We start from the raw sequence: 20,386 nt of genomic DNA, 5'->3' as shown, positions 1-20,386 counted from the left end.
GCTTGACTGTAGACAACACACACTCGTCTTTGTACTCCTCACCTGGTTGCTGCCACACAGGCTTGATACCATCTGAACCAAATAAGTTTATCTTGGTCTCATCAGACCACAGGACATGGTTCCACTAACCCATGTCCTTAGTCTGCTTGGCTTTAGAAAACTGTTTACGGGCCTTCTTGTGCATTATAATAGGAAGAGGCTTCCTTCAGAGGACGACAGCTATGCAGACTAATTTGATACAGTGTGCGGCGTATGGTCTGAGTACTGACAGGCTCACTTCCCACCCTTTCAACCTCTGCAGCAATGCTGGCAGCATTCATACATCCATTTTCCAAAGACAACCTCTGGAAATGACGCAGAGCATGTGCACTGAACTTCTTTGGTCGACCATGGTGATGCCTGTTCTGAGTGGAACCTGTCCTGTTTAACTGCTTTATGGTCTTGGCCACTGTGCTGCAGCTCAGTTTCAGGGTATTGGCAATCTTCTTATAGCCTAGACCATCTTTATGTAAAGCAACAATTCTTTTTTTCAGATCCTCAGAGAGTTCTTTGCCATGAGGTGCCATGTTGAACTTCCAATAACCAGTATGAGAGAGTGAGAGTGATAACACCAAATGTAACACACCTGCTCCCCATTCACACATGAGACCTTGTAACACTAACGAGTCACATGAGATCAGGGCGGGAAATGGCTAATTGGGCCCAATTTGCAAATTTTCAATTAGGGATGTACTCATTTTTTTTGCCAGCGGTTTAGATATTAATGGCTGTGTGTTGAGTTATTTTGAGGGGACAGCAAATTTACACTGCTATACAAGCTGTACACTCACTACTTTACATTGTAGCAAAGTGTCATTTCTTCAGTATTGTCACATGAAAAGATATAATAAAATAATTTACAAAAATGTGAGGGGTGTACTCACTTTTGTGAGATACTGTATATACATAATTGAGATATTATTTTGGCACACAAACCACTGGCACATGTGTGTTTATTAGAAAATATTTGTTGTTAAGTGTGTTATTTATGGTATTTTTTAGCACATTGTACATAATTGTGTGCAGTATGATTTCAATTTATTGTTTTTAAGCGTGCTCACGGAAATGGTGAGGATCACTGATGATTACTAATATTGTGTAACAGCGCCTACTTTCATTTTTTGTTTCATACTTTTCAGTAAGCCAGCATTTCTGTATTAAAAATCTTTTTTTTTTTTTTTGGTCTTATGTAATCTAATTTTCTGAGATACCGAATTTTGGGTTTTCACTAGCTGTAAGCCATAATCATCAAAATTAAAATAAAGAAATGCTTGAAATATATCACTCTGTGTGTAACACATCTATATAAAATAAATGGGTTTCACTTTTTGAATTGAATTATTGAAATAAATTACCTTTTTGATGATATTCTAATTTTATGAGATACACCCGTAGAGTCATGCAAAGTTTGAAAAGAGAGCCCAGAAAAAAAGCATTGAATCAAGAATGCCTCCTTTTACAAACACAGGCTCAGCACTTGTATAGGATTTAACTGGCTTGCAACAAATACTTTTTCAGGCTTCCTGTTGTCTGAAGTGTCATGGTGCACTGGGAGAGTGTATATTGAGTAATCAATGCAAGAAACAGCATGGATCTACCTGAGTCTGATGAGTTCTTATCACCATCACCGTAATTATCATCTATAAATCATATTAACACGAGGTACACAACTTTAAAGATATTTTCCTATGATACAGTGACCCCATTGTAGCTTTCAAATTGTACCCAGATAATTTGTTTTACTTATACATTGGGAACCCTTAAGTTTGTCTCCCAGAATAATGCTTTTGGATAAATATTACTTCCAGAAATCCAGGGAAACTACACAGTTTCTGTAGAACCTCATATGGAGTATTGAACCACAGGGTGCATGCCATGGGTCAAGACAAATTCGTTGTTACAATAGGTGCTCTTGTTATTTGTGAAAGGGCTCCAAGTAATCTGAAGGAGATTGTTGAATTATGTCAATCCTTTAATTACTTTTTTGTAATGATGTGTTTTACCTAAAAGATATGATTTTCCATCTCCTAGAGGATCCTTCTGATATCTAGGAACATTGAAAGGTGGCACGACATGGAATGCCTTTTCAAGCAAGGGTTCCATCCTGGAGGCAGAGGGGTCAGCAGAATGGAAAAAACTGTATACTTGAGTGCAAGCAGGACGGGCCCGGCACACTGCAGAAATAAAAAAGAAAAAGAAAAGAAAAGAAGGTTATTTATATATTCACATAATTTCTGTATTCTGGCATATTTATTATCAAAACGTACTTATTATGTTTGTTATTTACTGCACCAGTCGGCCCATATTGTATTACTATAATCTAGTTATAGACAGGGCTGGATCTAGCCTGTCTGATCTGGGTGTGCAGTAAAAAAAAGTCAAGGGGCCAGTGCGATCTCCACAATACTTGTCCAAATATTTATCAAATCAAAATTTTTACTCAAAATACACTAAAATCACTATTGATGCTATTAAACACAAGTTCATTTACAAAAATTCTGTAAAATTCCAACTAAGGCTTTGTTCACATGGGTGTAAGCCCATGTACAGACTGTGTTTACATACATAGGGATGCACAGGTGCTCCATGGGGAGGAAAAGATGGTAAGCAGAACTGCAGGAATGGGGCACTAGGGGATCAGTCAGGGGGCAATACGGGGGGGGGGGGGTTAGAACAGCTGAGGGGATCTATTTGCAGAGTTAAGTTCCCCAGTGGCTTCCCTGCAGCACCGGAAGCTGGCAGGAGGAGAGTTGAGGAGAAGCCAGCAGCTGCAGGGGAGCCACAGGGGATCTGTGCTGGGAGGTGGAAGTGGGGGTATCGGTGGTGCTACACCATGTCTAGTGGGGGGCAAAGCCAACCTCCTTTTGACCATTCTGCTTCTCCAAGCTCTGTTTGCAGTGCGGAAATCCGCAGCACATTGGTCAGGAGGAGCAGCCCTCCACAGTTTCCAGAGGAATCTGGGGGACACAACACCTAGATCTGGCCTTGGTTATAGGTGGGTGGGCCCCTGGCTTGTTATATGCCTTGGATACTTGAACAGTGAGATCCTCCCTTCGATTATTACGGATTCTGTTTATGTCCACATGGATCTTTTGGGTGTTCCCAATAACATTTGCATGTCCCAGATCCCCTAGTTCCATACTCAGTAATGAGAGAGACCCAGCAGATGTGCGCACAATGCAACGAGATCGTAGAGATCTCGCCAATGTAGTCTCCAAGATATATAAGAAACTGTAAGGTGGTATAACTCTCATAATGATGCAATTTAGATTGTCAAAGTATTTCTGATACTGAAGCACACTGCTCCTGCAAGTAGGAAATTCTGACTTTTTTTGGATATGCTGAGTCCCTTATGGAGATAACATAAAAAGTACATGCAATGAATGTTTACTATATATATGTATCTATATACACACAGTGTGTATATATATATATATATATATATATATATATATTTATTTTTGTCCACACAACTGCCGGTCACTGGATATTTTCTCTTCTTTGGACCATTCTCTGTAAACCCTAGAGATGGTTGTGCGTGAAAATGCCAGTAGATCAGCAGTTTTTGAGATACTCAGGCCAGCCCGTCTGGCACCAACAACCATGCCACCTTCAAAGTCACCTAAATTCCCTTTCTTTGCATTTTGATGCACGATTTGAACTCCAGAAAGTCATCTTTACCATATCTAAATACCTAAATGCACTGAGTTGCTGCCATGTGATTGGCTGATTAGCAATTTTTGTTACCAAGCAATTGAACAGGTGTACCTAAAAAAGTGGCCGGTGAGTGTATATATACAATATTACCAAAAGTGTTTGGACGCACATGAATTTTAATGGCATCCCAGTCTTAGTCCATAGGGCTCAATATTGAATTGGTCCACCCTTTGCAACTATAACAGCTTCAACTCTTGTTTTTCAGGGGTTGGGCTTGGCCCCTTAGTTCCAGTGAAGGGAACTTTTAAAGCGTCAGCATACCAAGAGATTTTGGACTATTTCATGCTCCCAACTTTGTGGGAACATTTTGTTGCAACATGACTGTGCACCAATGCACAAAACAAGGTCCATAAAGACATGGATGAGCGAGTTTGGGGTAGAGGAACTTCACTGGCCTACACAGAGTCCTGACCCTAACCCAATAGAACACCTTTGGGAGGAATTAGAGTGGAAACTGCGAGCCAGGCTTCTGGAAGAGCACAAATGTGCTTCTGGAAGAATGGTCAAACAACCCCATAGACACACTCCTAAACCTTGTGGACAGCCTTCCCAGAAGAGTTGAAGCTGTTATAGCTGCAAAAGGTGGGCCAACTCAATATTGAAGTCTACAGACTAAGACTAGGATGCCCATTAAAGTTCATGTGCGTGTAAAGGCAGGTGTCCCAATACTTTTGATGATATAGTGTGTATTTATACACACATATACGCACATATACACAAACACACAGACCAAATCCTCAGTATTTTATTACCTAAATACAGTATGTGTGTGTGTTGTGTATAAGCAACATTCTTTGTCTTTATTTTTTGTGAGCAAAAACATACAATATGTATTTAATGTGCGTGTCGGTGTCAGTTAAATTTGTAATTTTTTTCTATAAAAGTAATTTTTTTGTCATAGCCTGTTCGGATATAAGCAGGCTGTTTTAAATAATAAATCATGCTTCTTTATATTGAATTAAATACAGTTTTAGTACAAAACATAAAAGGAAAAAGGCAAAGAACTGCACCATTGTATAGTGCGTGACAAAGAGTATTTATTATTCAAAGCACTGCACTTTGTACTGTTTGCTTTCATGCTACTCTTTTATATAATGTTGTAATATTAAAAAGCTTTTTTTTTTTTTAGACATCATTATTCATTCCCTGATGTATACATTCTACCATGGATACCCATTGGGGAACAAGAATTTGAATGAGTTCAGTTTTGTTTCCTTTAGATGTTGTGAATGCTCCTTTTTTTACATTAATATATATGCCTTTATTTATCAGTGTGTTGTCTAATTTCTATGCAGGATCATGGAAGAAATGCAAAACATGATGCATAAGTTATTTATTCATTTAAACAACACCAACAATGGGCTCCCCTACTTGAAAATATAATAGAAGGCCACGCTGCTGACGCATGTCTTTAACTGGAAATTTCATGGTAAGGACGAATTGTGGATTCACTTGGAGTTCTCTCTAACACCAGTCCCTTTAACTTCTTTACCATAAGCTCACCCACAAGGCCAGCCTTTCCTCTCTTCCCTCCAATTTTGCATACCTCCCTTTTTAAGAGCTTGGGACTCTTTGCTAAAAGTAGTTAACATTTCTTCTAATGTAGGCCCAATAACACCCATATTGGCAAACCCGACCTTCTCTTCCAAGCTTACATGCATCAACTTTCCTATGTTTGAGAGGTTATATATACCCTATCTTAAAGGCTGTACAAGATAGGCATTTAGAGCCTCTTGATAAATTCACTGTGCATCTACCCTTTAGTATTTCCACTCAAGGTACTTTTATTTTTACCCATCTCACTAAGACATGATGACCCATTTCTAGAGACTATTTAGCCTTTAAACCTTCACTTCCTTTTACATCTCTGAGTGGAAAAGAGACTTGAATTGTCAATTTTCTGATGATCTTCAAAAGATCATTTGACACACAAACATTGCAACTGCAGTCCAGGAGAAAAACTTTAAGAACCTGACATGCTGGTACAAATGCCCCCCTGTTCCGTGGAAATTATTTCCTTCTTTGCCCTTGTGCTGGTGCTGTAAAAAGGAGAGGAACACATATTCCAAGTTTGGTGGTCCTGCACCCTGATGTTGCCGTTTTAGTGATAGATCTTAACCATATACGAACAAGTCACAGACCTCACTATTCTGCGAAGGTCTGAAATTGCACTCCTTTCCTTGATTCCAAATACAAGCTATAGCATCAAAAGATAAATATGAACAATATATTTGTACTTGGTTTACAGTATCTGGATTGCTTTCTTAAGCTCTACTTAATGCAAAAGTTCACTTTTGTGAGTTTGGACATTTGCCTCGCTGATTGGCCCCTCCTTCTAGCACCTACCTTCCTTCTTTATTCCTTTTTCTACCAAGTTTTCTCTCTTTTCCTGATACATATGTCAATTTAAGTCTGTATAAATGTATTAATGACTCTCATATGCTGCTAATCTAGACAGAAAGCTTATAGATCTATCTCTTGTGTAGACAACGCCATGTATATTTATAATATAGGGGTGGCCATAGATATGAAATGCTGCTTAATCCAGGTGATTCCTGAAATTAGTAATAAACGTAATGTCATTGCACACCAGAAAAGCATAGTACTATTCCCTATAGTGATTCTCCTATAGAGATTTTTAGTTAGACTTTTTTAAAATACTGAGTCCAGTTTTGGAGACCTCACTTACACAAAGATATTGATAAGATAGAACGAGTCCAGGGACGGGTAACAAAAAGGGTGAGAAGTCCAAATGATAAAAAAGATCAGCAGAGCAGGGTGTACTCACTTCTTTTGCCAGCGGTTTAGACATTAATGGCTGTGTGCTGAGTTATTTTGAGGGGACAGCAAATATTCACTGTTATACAAGCTGCACACTCACTACTTTACATTGTAGCAAAGTGTCATTTTTTCAGTGTTGTCACATGAAAAGTTATAATAAAATATTTGCAAAAATGGGAGGGGTGTACTCACTTTTGTGAGATACTGTATACAGTATATAAGCAGTATATATATATATATTTTTTTATTTTTTTTTGTATGCGTTTGCAGTACATATCGCTAAGATTATAGTTTTTTTTAAATCTATGTATCATAAAACAACTGTCATTATTATTTATATAAAAAACATTTTTTCACCAGTTGCATTTCAATTCTTTTGAACATGACATCTGTCAGAACAGGTTTTCCGACAGTTGCTGCTGAACAGCAATTGAGGAGCCTCCTGTTCTGATCCCTGATGAAGGGGGAGTGGTGCTGTGCAGTGTTGGATGATTTTATAGGCCTTATTTACCAACGATAAAAAGTATCTTGCACTCTTTCATCTATTTCTGTTCTGGCACTCTTTTCTGTTTTTCTTTTGATTGAGCTACTGTCGGGTGCCTATTGAGAGAAGCCTTGTTGTGTAGGAGTCACCTCTGCAGAACTGAGCTTGTTTGAAGTCTTCCTACATCCAACTGCATATACAAGTTTAAAAGTTCCCAGCATTTCTTTAAATATCTTGTTTTGGTGCATTTGCATCAGGGCATTTGTATATACACTATATTGTCAAAAGTATTGGAACGCCTGCCTTTACACGCACATGAACTTTTATGGCATCCCAGTTTTAGTCCGTAGGGTTCAATATTGAGGTAGTCCACTCTTTGCAGCTATAACAGCTTCAACTCTTCTAGGAAGGCTGTCCATAAGGTTTAGGATTGTGTCTATGGGATTGTTTGACCATTCTTCCAGAAGCACATTTGTGAGGTCAGGCACTGATGTGGACAAGAAGGCCTGGCTCGCAGGCTCCACTCTAATTCTGTGCAGGCCAATCAAATTCCTCCACCCCAAACTCTTCACTAGTCCAAATCATTTGGTGGGGGGGGGGGATTATGGTGTGGGGTTGTTTTTCAGGGGTTGGGCTTGGCCCCTTAGTTCCAGCAAAGGGAACTCTTAAAGCATCAGCATACCAAGACATTTTGGACAATTTTATGCTCCTGGCTTTGTGGGAACAGTTTGGGGATGGCCCCTTCCTGTTCCAACATGACTGCACACCAGTGCACAAAGCAAGGTCCATAAAGACATGGATGATCGACCGATATCATTTTTTTAGTGCCAATACCGATATTTTAGTCATCGGATATCGGTATCGGCCTATATTCATGACATCACTTCCAGGTTTTTTACATGGAGACCCGATCAGAGACGAATGTGGCTTTGATCGGGTCTTCTCTTCGGCGGCCGTGCAGGTAGGATGCTGGACGAGCCGCGGAAGGCGGCGGGAGGGTGGGGACGTCCCTTCCCGCTCCTTGTAATGACAGCCGAGCGGCTTCTCAGCCGCATCGGTTGTCATTACAAGACAGCTGACTGTCGGCTATGGACGCCGGTACCGGGATGATGCCTCTAGCTCCAGGCATCACTCCGGTACAAGCACTTTCCCAAAATATCGGCAATATCGGTAACCTCCGGGCCGATTCTGATATATCAGGGAAAGTGCATATCGGCATTGTCGATAATCGGTCGATCCCTAATATATATATATATATATATAGTTTATTTATATGAGGTTTACAGGATTACATATCTTGTTTTCATGCTTATATTTGATTTATTCATTTGAATGTATTTTCTGATATCTGGCAGTGCAGCAATTTTTGATCAGTGCCTCACATAGGGGCTGATTTACTGAAGGTAAATAGACTGCACACCCTGCACTGAATGTGGTATCGCTCTGCTGATTTCCATCATCCAATCATGTGCAATCATAAAATATTTTTTATTTTTTTTTTCTTGCACCTGCACCTATTCTTTACAAAGTGAAGCTTTAATACATTATACAGCACAGCTGTAGTTGCAGAGTGCACAATATATTTATCTCTAGTAAATCAATCCCTTAGAGTCCGTGATGACATTTTCAGAATAATGACATTGTGTTCATCAAAATGATTGTTATAAATACATTTTATTATTGTAGTCTACACTGCAGTTGTTTAAAACAGAACCAAAATGTAAGGGCCGATTAATACCAGAATCACACAGAACAGGAATACACACCTGTGCATTCCCCTGCAGTGCAATTTTCAACCCATTTTTTCAAATGGGCTGCAATTGCACCGGAACACACAAAAAGTAATGCATGCACTACTTTTGAAAGACAGGCCAACCAAATCGCATGGTACTGCATTATCATGCAATTTAGTGCCTGCAAACACACTGAAATTCCAATCTCCATTTGAGGTGCTGTTAACAATGTATTGGCACTCGCAAGAGACCGCAACGGCAGTGTGTTATGAACGTGGTGCACAAACGTGGACAGAACATGCCTTTTCTGCATTGTGTTTTGGTGTTTACCAGCCTTATGGGCCAGTTCACACCAAATGCAGTCAAATGCATTTTTTTTCTGCATCAAAATGGCATGGATAATAGGTTATATGGTTTTCAAAGGCATAGTTCCCACCAGTGCGTTCCTGTTACAGAAATAAAAGTGGAACATGCTGAATTTTTTTCTGCACTGAACTGTAATGGAATGCATTAAAACACACTAAAAACACACTGGAACACACATGTCCTTATTTAAGGTGAAGAAAAAAGAGGGGGGGGGGGGGGGAATGCAACGGAATGCATTAAAAAACACATAAAAAAGCACTGGAACGAGTCAAAAACATGCATGCAGAAAAGCATCCGGAACACATCTGGACTGTGTGTATCTATTAGGGCTGCTGAATATAATCGCCGAATCGATGCATCGCGATGCGACCCTTCGCGATTCTGCATCGATTCAGGGTGGTTGAATAATCGATTACCTAATGACGTCACTTCCGGGGGCGGGGACAGAAGTGAGCGGAGCTATCAGTGCTCTCTCTGGCCCCGAGATACACACGGCACGCCCACTTAGCACGCTGCTGCCCGACCGCCCGCTCTGACAGCCCGGCAGCCCGAAGTCGCGGCCTTCCCAGCTCGGTACACTTCTGGTAGCGGTGTGGTTCTTGGCAGACAGCCTGAGTTGACCGCAGGGGAGCGAGGAGGCCCTGCTTTCCGCCTGTACCGTGCACTGCACTAGTCCGAGCTCCAAATTCCCGACATGAGGCTCATCACCCAGGACCTGTCCGAGCCCTACTCCATACACCTACCGCTTCTTCATCCACAACTGGCTGCAGCTCTGCTTCCTGGTAAGTCAGAGCACTACAGGGCCCAGCATTCCTCCTTACCAGGGCCTGCTATAATACAACTAGGGGCACTACAGAGCCCAGCATTCCTCCTTACCAGGGCCTGTTATACTACAACTAGGGGGACTACTACAGACTCTGTAGTCCCCCTAGTTGTTGTATAACAGGCCCTGGTAAGGAGGAATGCTGGGCTCTGTAGTGCCCCTAGTTGTAGTACAGTAGGCCCTGGTAAGGAGGAATGCTGGGCTCTGTAGTCCCCCTAGTTGTAGTACAGTAGGCCCTGGTAATGAGGAATGCTGGACTCTGTAGCCCCCTAGTTGTAGTATAACAGGCCCTGGTAAGGAGGAATGCTGGGCTCTGTAGCTCTGTACAGAGCCAAGCATTCCTCCTTACCAGAGCCTGTTATACTACAACTAGGGGGACTACAGAGCCCAGCATTCCTCCTTACCAGAGCCTGCTATACTACAACCAGGGGGACTACAGAGCCCAGCATTCCTCCTTACCAGGGCCTACGGTACTACAACTAGCATCAGGTAACTCTTCTAACCTGATGTGGCCTGCTCTAAAGGGGGATCTATGAGGGGACCTGCTCTACTAAAGGGGGATCTATGGGGGGACCTGCTCTACTAAAGGGGGATCTCTGGGGATGCTGGCCTACTCTAAAGGGGGATCTATGGCGACCCTGCACTAAAGGGGATCTATTCCATAGATCCCCCTTTAGAGCAGGGTCCCCATAGGTCCCCCTTTAGAGCTCAGTTCCCCTGGATCCCTTTTAGGACAGGCCCAGGCTCCCCATAGATCTCCTTTAGAGCAGGGTCCCCATAGATCCCCCTTTAGAGAAGGGTCCCCATAGATCCCCCTTTAGAAAAGGGTCCCCATAGTAATCGTGATGCATCATGATGCATCGCGGAATCGAATCGTATTGAATCGTGACTCTAATAATCGTAATCGCATAGAATCGTGAGGTAAGTGAAGATGCGCAGCCCTAGTATCTATGGTGTGATCTGGCCCTAGGAGCATAGTTACCCTGGTAAAAAAAGGCAAAAAGCAAGTAATCCAACTTATCCAATAAGGTATTATCTTTCACTAATATGTCACTAATCTGACTTTAGTTTTGGTATAGATTACTGCACTTTGCCTTTCATCATCATATGCATCACTTTTTGCACTGCTTTAATGAATAAATATGGCTTTTGTAAAGCAGCATTACCTGAAAATGGGGACAATTAGGACACATTTCTTATCATTAAATGTTTACTTGAGGAACAAAAAAAAAAAAAACCTTTTAATACCCTATATAAGCCCTACATGGCAGAAACCTGATGTTTTTCTAAATGTTGTTAATATCTATAAGTATGTAACTAATAAAATGTAGGAGGATCTTATTACTTGCTCCTTTTCATAAATGTGGACAATAATACAAATGTTTTATGGAAAAGAAATGAATATAATTTGTTTTGTTTTTATTCCTGTCATTCAGTTGTTATTCTAAAAATTAACTCTACTTTTGTGGAAAAAGTAGCACAAATAAATATAGATATACAACTGCTAAATAAGCCATGTTTGAATTTAATGGTATATAAAGTTAGCTTTCCATTTTAATCGGCAGTGCTCTAATTTTATATAAAATTCAATGCAATATGGCAACCAAGATGCGTTCTGTATAGTATTGGTTTAGAAAATGCCTCCAAAAATGTCATTATGTGTGAGGAACTCTGCCCTAAAATACCAGTCGGGTTTTAGGAACCCTCTGCAGCAAAAATGTAATTTTAGCTAAATACTCCCTAAGGGTGATATACATTTTTAGGAGATGCAGACACTGCAACTTTATACTGTGTTTCTCTATAGAAGAAAATAAACAACAGGGTAATGAGTTTAGTATCTATTAAAATAAGCAGCACACTTACATTGCAGTTAGTATGAAACAGCATGGATAGGGAACACATGAGAAAGCACAGCTGTGATCAGTGTGCGTCTGTAGGCATCACTGAGCAAACAGAGACCAAGGATGACAGGGCGCCAGCCAGCTCAAGGTATGGATGGTAGCAGTGGCATTCTCAGCCACACACGAGGATGACAGCTGCCTGGTGGATGTTGGGAGAGGGGGTGTGCATTACGTGTTTCCAGGGACTTTGCCCTCTATTTCAAATTCATGGACATTGAAGGGAAGGGATGAGTTTATAAAGACAAAAGGGCAGGAAGGGGAGGAACATTGGAGGAGAAGGAAGGAGAAAGCCGAGCTGCTGCAAAGAGCCACAAAGGCGGGGGACAAGGGAAGGTGGAAGGGGGGAGAAAAGCACAGAAGACATAGCTGAGCCGTTAATGGCTTGCAGACTACCAGTATCAGGGAATTCAATGTTACTACTGAAGACAAGAAATGAGACTGGAAGTAACTGATGGAGTACGTTTTTCCTTTGTTATTTGTAAAACTCTTTTTGTGGTGGTCGACAAAATTTTACAAAACTTGTATTTCAGTTTTTACAATGGAACATCCCTACTGAAGAAGATAGCTAAAAGATTGGAGGAGAGCTTATTGCTGGATGGTAATTCGCTAGAGGCAATCTTGTTTTTAATATTGGGAGCCCTTCTATACACAAATTTTGGTCTTTTTGGGAGAACCAGCCCTAACTTGGGATCCTTCAACAGGGTCCCCCAATGTTGTGCAGTGACCTTCTCCATCTGTTTCGAAACAGGAGTGAAACTGGGTTAAAAACATTTTGTCAGACCCCGAGGTGGTCTCTGTTTTAATGGCCCTAATTTGGCTAGTGGCACATGTTTTAAAGGATTGTTCAACTAAGATGGGGTCAAAACCTTTTTCCAGAAATCTGTCTTTGAGGATCTGACCTTTGGGAAAAATAATCCTGATCAAGTGTCCTACGAAGATGACCAAACTGTTCTTTAAGGATGTTGTTAACCCACCTCGGGGGATGGCAACTATGGGAATGAAGAAAAGAGTTGTCCAAGGTGAGTTTGAAATGTGTCTTGGAAATAATTTTCCCATTGGTATGGCCTAGTTCAAGGTCAAGTAGAACCAAAGTTGATGGATCACAATCATGAGTCAAGGACAGGCCGATGGTATTGTCATTACAATATTGAACAACAGGTACAAATGAAGAGGGGTGGGCCATCTCAGATGATGATAATATCATCAATATATCATCCATAAAGGTTGATATGAGCTGCAAACAGATTGTTCCTCCATATAGGGACTCTTCCCACCATCCAAGGGTAAGATTGGAATAACAGGGAGCAAATGAAGCTCCCATCACCGTGCCCCATATCTGGAGAAAAAAAAACACCTTGGAAAGAAAAATAACGGTAATTGTGTTCCAAACAATACTTAAAACCCTTGAAAATGGACCAGCCTTCTCACTACCCCTTATTCCAGAAGGAAATTAAAGTTAATCTAAAGGCATTTTTTTTTTAGTTTGGATATGGTAGGGAGGGGTTAGAACACTTGTCAGTTTTTTTTTTTTTTATGTCCTGTATTCAACCTTTCTATGTACCCTTGTAACTGTCACTAGAACTGACATTTTTTGAGTTGTAATCAAAACAAGAATAGAGGGGAAATCTTCCAATGAGAATACTTGTTTTGTTGACAACTTTCTAAGAGGGGGTTTCTGCTGTTGTGAGGAGTGATTTCCTCTTACATCTTGCTATGTCTACAGGACAGGAAATAAAAGGAATTATTCCCAGTGGGACACAGAAAGAAGAAAATGTGACAGGAATCATTCCCCACTCCACTGAAAAATAAAACAAAATGTTGACTTTTAATATTATAGAATTAAGGCTGCCTGAGATGGCTTGAATTCCATCCAAATTCAGAAGTTGGACAAAATCTGAGGTGTGGGGTGGCCCTACAAGAACCACCCAACTCAAAAAAAGTCAATCTTTCTATTGTCAAAGGAGTCAAGTGGAAAACATGCCGGCACTGTTTGGGTTATCTGCAGCTGCAGGTGCCAACGAATCCATTAGTTGGTAAGGGAGATTCATTCATCTGCTCTTAGCATGGACGGGGTAATGGATACATTTCTCTCATTTAGACTATGGGGCTGACCAATGAAATATTCAGTGTATGGCAAGTTTAGGACTTGAGTTGTCAGAAAAACGAAATAAAAATTACATTTGCAGTTGCAATTAGACAAAAATTTAAGGCTGTAAAAGAACACAAGTTATTTTAACAATATAGTGACTTTGGACAGAGCAGTAGAATAAAGTTGTCTGTATGGCTTAATGATTTTTCCTATTGACAGCAGCATCTGCATCGGGTATATCGCTGTTATAAAAAAAAAAAAAAAAAAAAGAAACTCATGTGACATGATCTTTTTATCATTTATTTCTCTTCTAGAATTTCTTTGTCTTTGCTAGGAAATGAAAAAAATACAAACCACATCTTTGCTTGAAGTATTTTCTTGCCACATATTGTGAAAAGAATGATCGTTTGGAACACAATTCATAAACACGGCAATTTAGCATTTTAAAATAGACAGTATCTCTCTTGATTTACATATATCTAAAGTTTAGTGTAAAGCATATTTACATAATCTATGCAGTATAAGTAGTGTTGAGCGAACACGGACTGTATTATTCGTGTTCGTACCGAATAATTGGATTTTTTGTACCCGAACACGGACACGGACACTTTACTGTATGTTCGGGTAAAAATCCGTGTTCGGTCGTTTTATTTCCGGGTTTTGCATGCTTTGGCGCTCTTTTCATGGCGGGCTTTCAACAGCCAATCAACAATCGTTTAACTGGTGTGCCTTAAGCCATCCCAGCCATGCCTGCAAATGTCTCAGTAGCTGTGATTGGCCGTCTGAAGCATGTGACCAAGTCTTTATAAGTTCGAGGCAGCCGCAGCGGCGTCATTATGCTGCTTAGATTCAGGGACAGAGCACACATCAACGTGCTGGCTGCTGATTAGGGAAAGATAGGCAGGAAAAAACCATTTGTGTCCGGATAGAATTGAGGGACAGGTCGGAGTGTTTAGGCAGGGCGAGTTGTAGGCATTTTAGGGATAGAGTCTGCTGAATTATATAGGGTCAGTGTCTTCTACAAACTACAATCGATATTGCTGTGTGGGGGGTGGGGTCTGCACTCAATCCTGATCTACGATCTCTTCTCAATCCTGTTAGGGACAGAGTCTGCTGAATTTTAGGGAAACTGTGTTCTACAAACTACAATCGATATTGCTGTGTGGTGTGGGATTGGAGATAGGCAGGTGTCAGTGATCCACATCCATTTTTCTGTGTGTGAGCTGCAGTGAACACAATCTTTTTGGGCTGCAGTGAACACAATCTTTTTGGGCTGCAGTGAACACAATCTTTTTGGGCTGCAGTGAACACAATCTTTTTGGGGTGCAGTGAACAAAATCTTTTTGGGGTGCAGTGAACACAATCCTTTTTGGTGTGCAGTGAACACAATCTTTGTGGGGTGCAGTGAACAAAATCCTTTGTGGGGTGCAGTGAACACAATCTTTTTGGGGTGCAGTGAACAAAATCCTTTTTGGGGTGCAGTGAACAACATCCTTTTTGGGGTGCAGTGAACACAATCTTTTTGGGGTGCAGTGAACAAAATCCTTTGTGGGGTGCAGTGAACACAATCTTTTTGGGGTGCAGTGAACACAATCTTTTTGGGGTGGAGTGAACAACATCCTTTTTGGGGTGCAGTGAACAAAATCCTTTTTGGGGTGCAGTGAACAAAATCATTTTTGGGGTGCAGTGAACACAATCTTTTTGGGGTGCAGTGAACACAATCTTTGTGGGGTGCAGTGAACACAATCTTTTTGGGGTGGAGTGAACAACATCCTTTTTGGGGTGCAGTGAACAACATCCTTTTTGGGGTGCAGTGAACACAATCTTTTTGGGGTGCAGTGAACACAATCTTTGTGGGGTACAGTGAACAGAATCTTTGTGGGGTGCAGTGAACACAATCTTTGGGGGGTACAGTGAACACAATCTTTGTGAGGTGCAGTGAACACAATCTTTGTGGGGTGCAGTGAACACAATCATTGTGGGGTGCAGTGAACTCAATCTTTGTGGGGTACAGTGAACACAATCTCATACTGAAGGTTTGAGGGTGCTGCCTGTTCCATACTCCCCCTACTCCTCATCTAGCCTTTTAGGGGTACAAACAATAGTAATTGGGGCCTAGTGTGGTTGTGTACGTGTGATATACATACACTTTTTTGGGATCATATTTTCTATTCCGCTATTTAATCAAAAACCTTTGGGGATCAGTTAAATTGGGGGATAGTCTGTGTTGGTACGTGTGAGAGAGATCCACCTTTCCAAGTTGTTGGGGTTCATCTCATACTTCTGAAGGTTTGAGGGTGCTGCCTGTTCCATACTCCCCCTACTCCTAGCCTTTTAGGGGTACAAACAATAGTAATTGGGGCCTAGTGTGGTTGTGTACGTGTGATATACATACACTTTTTTGGGATCATATTTTCTATTCCGCTATTTAATCAAAAACCTTTGGGGATCAGTTAAATTGGGGGATAGTCTGTGTTGGTACGTGTGAGAGAGATCCACCTTTCCAAGTTGTTGAGGTTCATCTCATACTTCTGAAGGTTTGAGGGTGCTGCCTGTTCCATACTCCCCCTACTCCTAGCCTTTTAGGGGTACAAACAATAGTAATTGGGGCCTAGTGTGGTTGTGTACGTGTGATATACATACACTTTTTTGGGATCATATTTTCTATTCCGCTATTTAATCAAAAACCTTTGGGGATCAGTTAAATTGGGGGATAGTCTGTGTTGGTACGTGTGAGAGAGATCCACCTTTCCAAGTTGTTGGGGTTCATCTCATACTTCTGAAGGTTTGAGGGTGCTGCCTGTTCCATACCCCCCCTACTCCTCATCTAGCCTTTTAGGGGTACAAACAATAGTAATTGGGGCCTAGTGTGGTTGTGTACGTGTGATATACATACACTTTTTTTGGATCATATTTTCTATTCCGCTATTTAATCAAAAACCTTTGGGGATCAGTTAAATTGGGGGATAGTCTGTGTCGGTACGTGTGAGAGAGATCCACCTTTCCAAGTTGTTGGGGTTCATCTCATACTTCTGAAGGTTTGAGGGTGCTGCCTGTTCCATACTCCCCCTACTCCTCATCTAGCCTTTTAGGGGTACAAACAATAGTAATTGGGGCCTAGTGTGGTTGTGTACGTGTGATATACATACACTTTTTTTGGATCATATTTTCTATTCCGCTATTTAATCAAAAACCTTTGGGGATCAGTTAAATTGGGGGATAGTCTGTGTTGGTACGTGTGAGAGAGATCCACCTTTCCAAGTTGTTGGGGTTCATCTCATACTTCTGAAGGTTTGAGGGTGCTGCCTGTTCCATACTCCCCCTACTCCTAGCCTTTTAGGGGTACAAACAATAGTAATTGGGGCCTAGTGTGGTTGTGTACGTGTGATATACATACACTTTTTTGGGATCATATTTTCTATTCCGCTATTTAATCAAAAACCTTTGGGGATCAGTTAAATTGGGGGATAGTCTGTGTTGGTACGTGTGAGAGAGATCCACCTTTCCAAGTTGTTGGGGTTCATCTCATACTTCTGAAGGTTTGAGGGTGCTGCCTGTTCCATACCCCCCCTACTCCTCATCTAGCCTTTTAGGGGTACAAACAATAGTAATTGGGGCCTAGTGTGGTTGTGTACGTGTGATATACATACACTTTTTTTGGATCATATTTTCTATTCCGCTATTTAATCAAAAACCTTTGGGGATCAGTTAAATTGGGGGATAGTCTGTGTCGGTACGTGTGAGAGAGATCCACCTTTCCAAGTTGTTGGGGTTCATCTCATACTTCTGAAGGTTTGAGGGTGCTGCCTGTTCCATACTCCCCCTACTCCTCATCTAGCCTTTTAGGGGTACAAACAATAGTAATTGGGGCCTAGTGTGGTTGTGTACGTGTGATATACATACACTTTTTTTGGATCATATTTTCTATTCCGCTATTTAATCAAAAACCTTTGGGGATCAGTTAAATTGGGGGATAGTCTGTGTTGGTACGTGTGAGAGAGATCCACCTTTCCAAGTTGTTGGGGTTCATCTCATACTTCTGAAGGTTTGAGGGTGCTGCCTGTTCCATACCCCCCCTACTCCTCATCTAGCCTTTTAGGGGTACAAACAATAGTAATTGGGGCCTAGTGTGGTTGTGTACGTGCGAGATACATACACTTTTTTTGATCATATTTCCTACTCCGCTATTCAATAAAAACCTTTGAGGATCAATTGAATTGCGGGATAGTCTGTGTCGGTACGTGTGAGAGAGATCCACCTTTCCAAGTTGTTGGGGTTCATCTCATACTTCTGAAGGTTTGAGGGTGCTGCCTGTTCCATACCCCCCCTACTCCTCATCTAGCCTTTTAGGGGTACAAACAATAGTAATTGGGGCCTAGTGTGGTTGTGTACGTGCGAGATACATACACTTTTTTTGATCATATTTCCTACTCCGCTATTCAATAAAAACCTTTGAGGATCAATTGAATTGCGGGATAGTCTGTGTCGGTACGTGTGAGAGAGATCCACCTTTCCAAGTTGTTGGGGTTCATCTCATACTTCTGAAGGTTTGAGGGTGCTGCCTGTTCCATACTCCCCCTACTCCTCATCTAACCTTTTAGGGGTACAAACAATAGTAATTGGGGCCCAGTGTGGTTGTGTACGTGTGATATACATACACTTTTTTGGGATCATATTTTCTATTCCGCTATTTAATCAAAAACCTTTGGGGATCAGTTAAATTGGGGGATAGTCTGTGTCGGTACGTGTGAGAGAGATCCACCTTTCCAAGTTGTTGGGGTTCATCTCATACTTCTGAAGGTTTGAGGGTGCTGCCTGTTCCATACCCCCCCTACTCCTCATCTAGCCTTTTAGGGGTACAAACAATAGTAATTGGGGCCTAGTGTGGTTGTGTACGTGCGAGATACATACACTTTTTTTGATCATATTTCCTATTCCGCTATTCAATAAAAACCTTTGAGGATCAATTGAATTGCGGGATAGTCTGTGTCGGTACGTGTGAGAGAGATCCACCTTTCCAAGTTGTTGGGGTTCATCTCATACTTCTGAAGGTTTGAGGGTGCTGCCTGTTCCATACTCCCCCTACTCCTCATCTAGCCTTTTAGGGGTACAAACAATAGTAATTGGGGCCTAGTGTGGTTGTGTACGTGTGATATACATACACTTTTTTTGGATCATATTTTCTATTCCGCTATTTAATCAAAAACCTTTGGGGATCAGTTAAATTGGGGGATAGTCTGTGTTGGTACGTGTGAGAGAGATCCACCTTTCCAAGTTGTTGGGGTTCATCTCATACTTCTGAAGGTTTGAGGGTGCTGCCTGTTCCATACTCCCCCTACTCCTAGCCTTTTAGGGGTACAAACAATAGTAATTGGGGCCTAGTGTGGTTGTGTACGTGTGATATACATACACTTTTTTGGGATCATATTTTCTATTCCGCTATTTAATCAAAAACCTTTGGGGATCAGTTAAATTGGGGGATAGTCTGTGTTGGTACGTGTGAGAGAGATCCACCTTTCCAAGTTGTTGGGGTTCATCTCATACTTCTGAAGGTTTGAGGGTGCTGCCTGTTCCATACCCCCCCTACTCCTCATCTAGCCTTTTAGGGGTACAAACAATAGTAATTGGGGCCTAGTGTGGTTGTGTACGTGTGATATACATACACTTTTTTTGGATCATATTTTCTATTCCGCTATTTAATCAAAAACCTTTGGGGATCAGTTAAATTGGGGGATAGTCTGTGTTGGTACGTGTGAGAGAGATCCACCTTTCCAAGTTGTTGGGGTTCATCTCATACTTCTGAAGGTTTGAGGGTGCTGCCTGTTCCATACCCCCCCTACTCCTCATCTAGCCTTTTAGGGGTACAAACAATAGTAATTGGGGCCTAGTGTGGTTGTGTACGTGCGAGATACATACACTTTTTTTGATCATATTTCCTACTCCGCTATTCAATAAAAACCTTTGAGGATCAATTGAATTGCGGGATAGTCTGTGTCGGTACGTGTGAGAGAGATCCACCTTTCCAAGTTGTTGGGGTTCATCTCATACTTCTGAAGGTTTGAGGGTGCTGCCTGTTCCATACTCCCCCTACTCCTCATCTAACCTTTTAGGGGTACAAACAATAGTAATTGGGGCCCAGTGTGGTTGTGTACGTGTGATATACATACACTTTTTTGGGATCATATTTTCTATTCCGCTATTTAATCAAAAACCTTTGGGGATCAGTTAAATTGGGGGATAGTCTGTGTCGGTACGTGTGAGAGAGATCCACCTTTCCAAGTTGTTGGGGTTCATCTCATACTTCTGAAGGTTTGAGGGTGCTGCCTGTTCCATACCCCCCCTACTCCTCATCTAGCCTTTTAGGGGTACAAACAATAGTAATTGGGGCCTAGTGTGGTTGTGTACGTGCGAGATACATACACTTTTTTTGATCATATTTCCTATTCCGCTATT

General features: G+C 41.4%; 1 protein-coding gene across 2 annotated transcripts in view; it reads right to left on the bottom strand.

Annotated features, from left to right (window-relative positions):
- Positions 1-20,386, bottom strand: part of PITPNM3 (PITPNM family member 3) — a 1,035,839-nt gene that overhangs the window by 227,914 nt on the left and 787,539 nt on the right. For both annotated transcript variants that reach the window (XR_014224928.1, XM_082245801.1), the window contains exon 10: positions 2,043-2,213. Coding sequence is in view for 1 of the 2 variants with exons in the window: in XM_082245801.1 (XP_082101927.1) it covers positions 2,043-2,213 (171 nt within the window). In the remaining variant the exon portion in view is untranslated. The remainder of the gene's footprint in view (positions 1-2,042; positions 2,214-20,386) is intronic.

The sequence above is a fragment of the Pelophylax lessonae genome (assembly GCF_965119305.1).
Source record: "Pelophylax lessonae genome assembly, chromosome: 2".
Classification (NCBI taxonomy): domain Eukaryota; kingdom Metazoa; phylum Chordata; class Amphibia; order Anura; family Ranidae; genus Pelophylax; species Pelophylax lessonae.
This window is presented reverse-complemented; position numbering and strand designations above follow the sequence as displayed.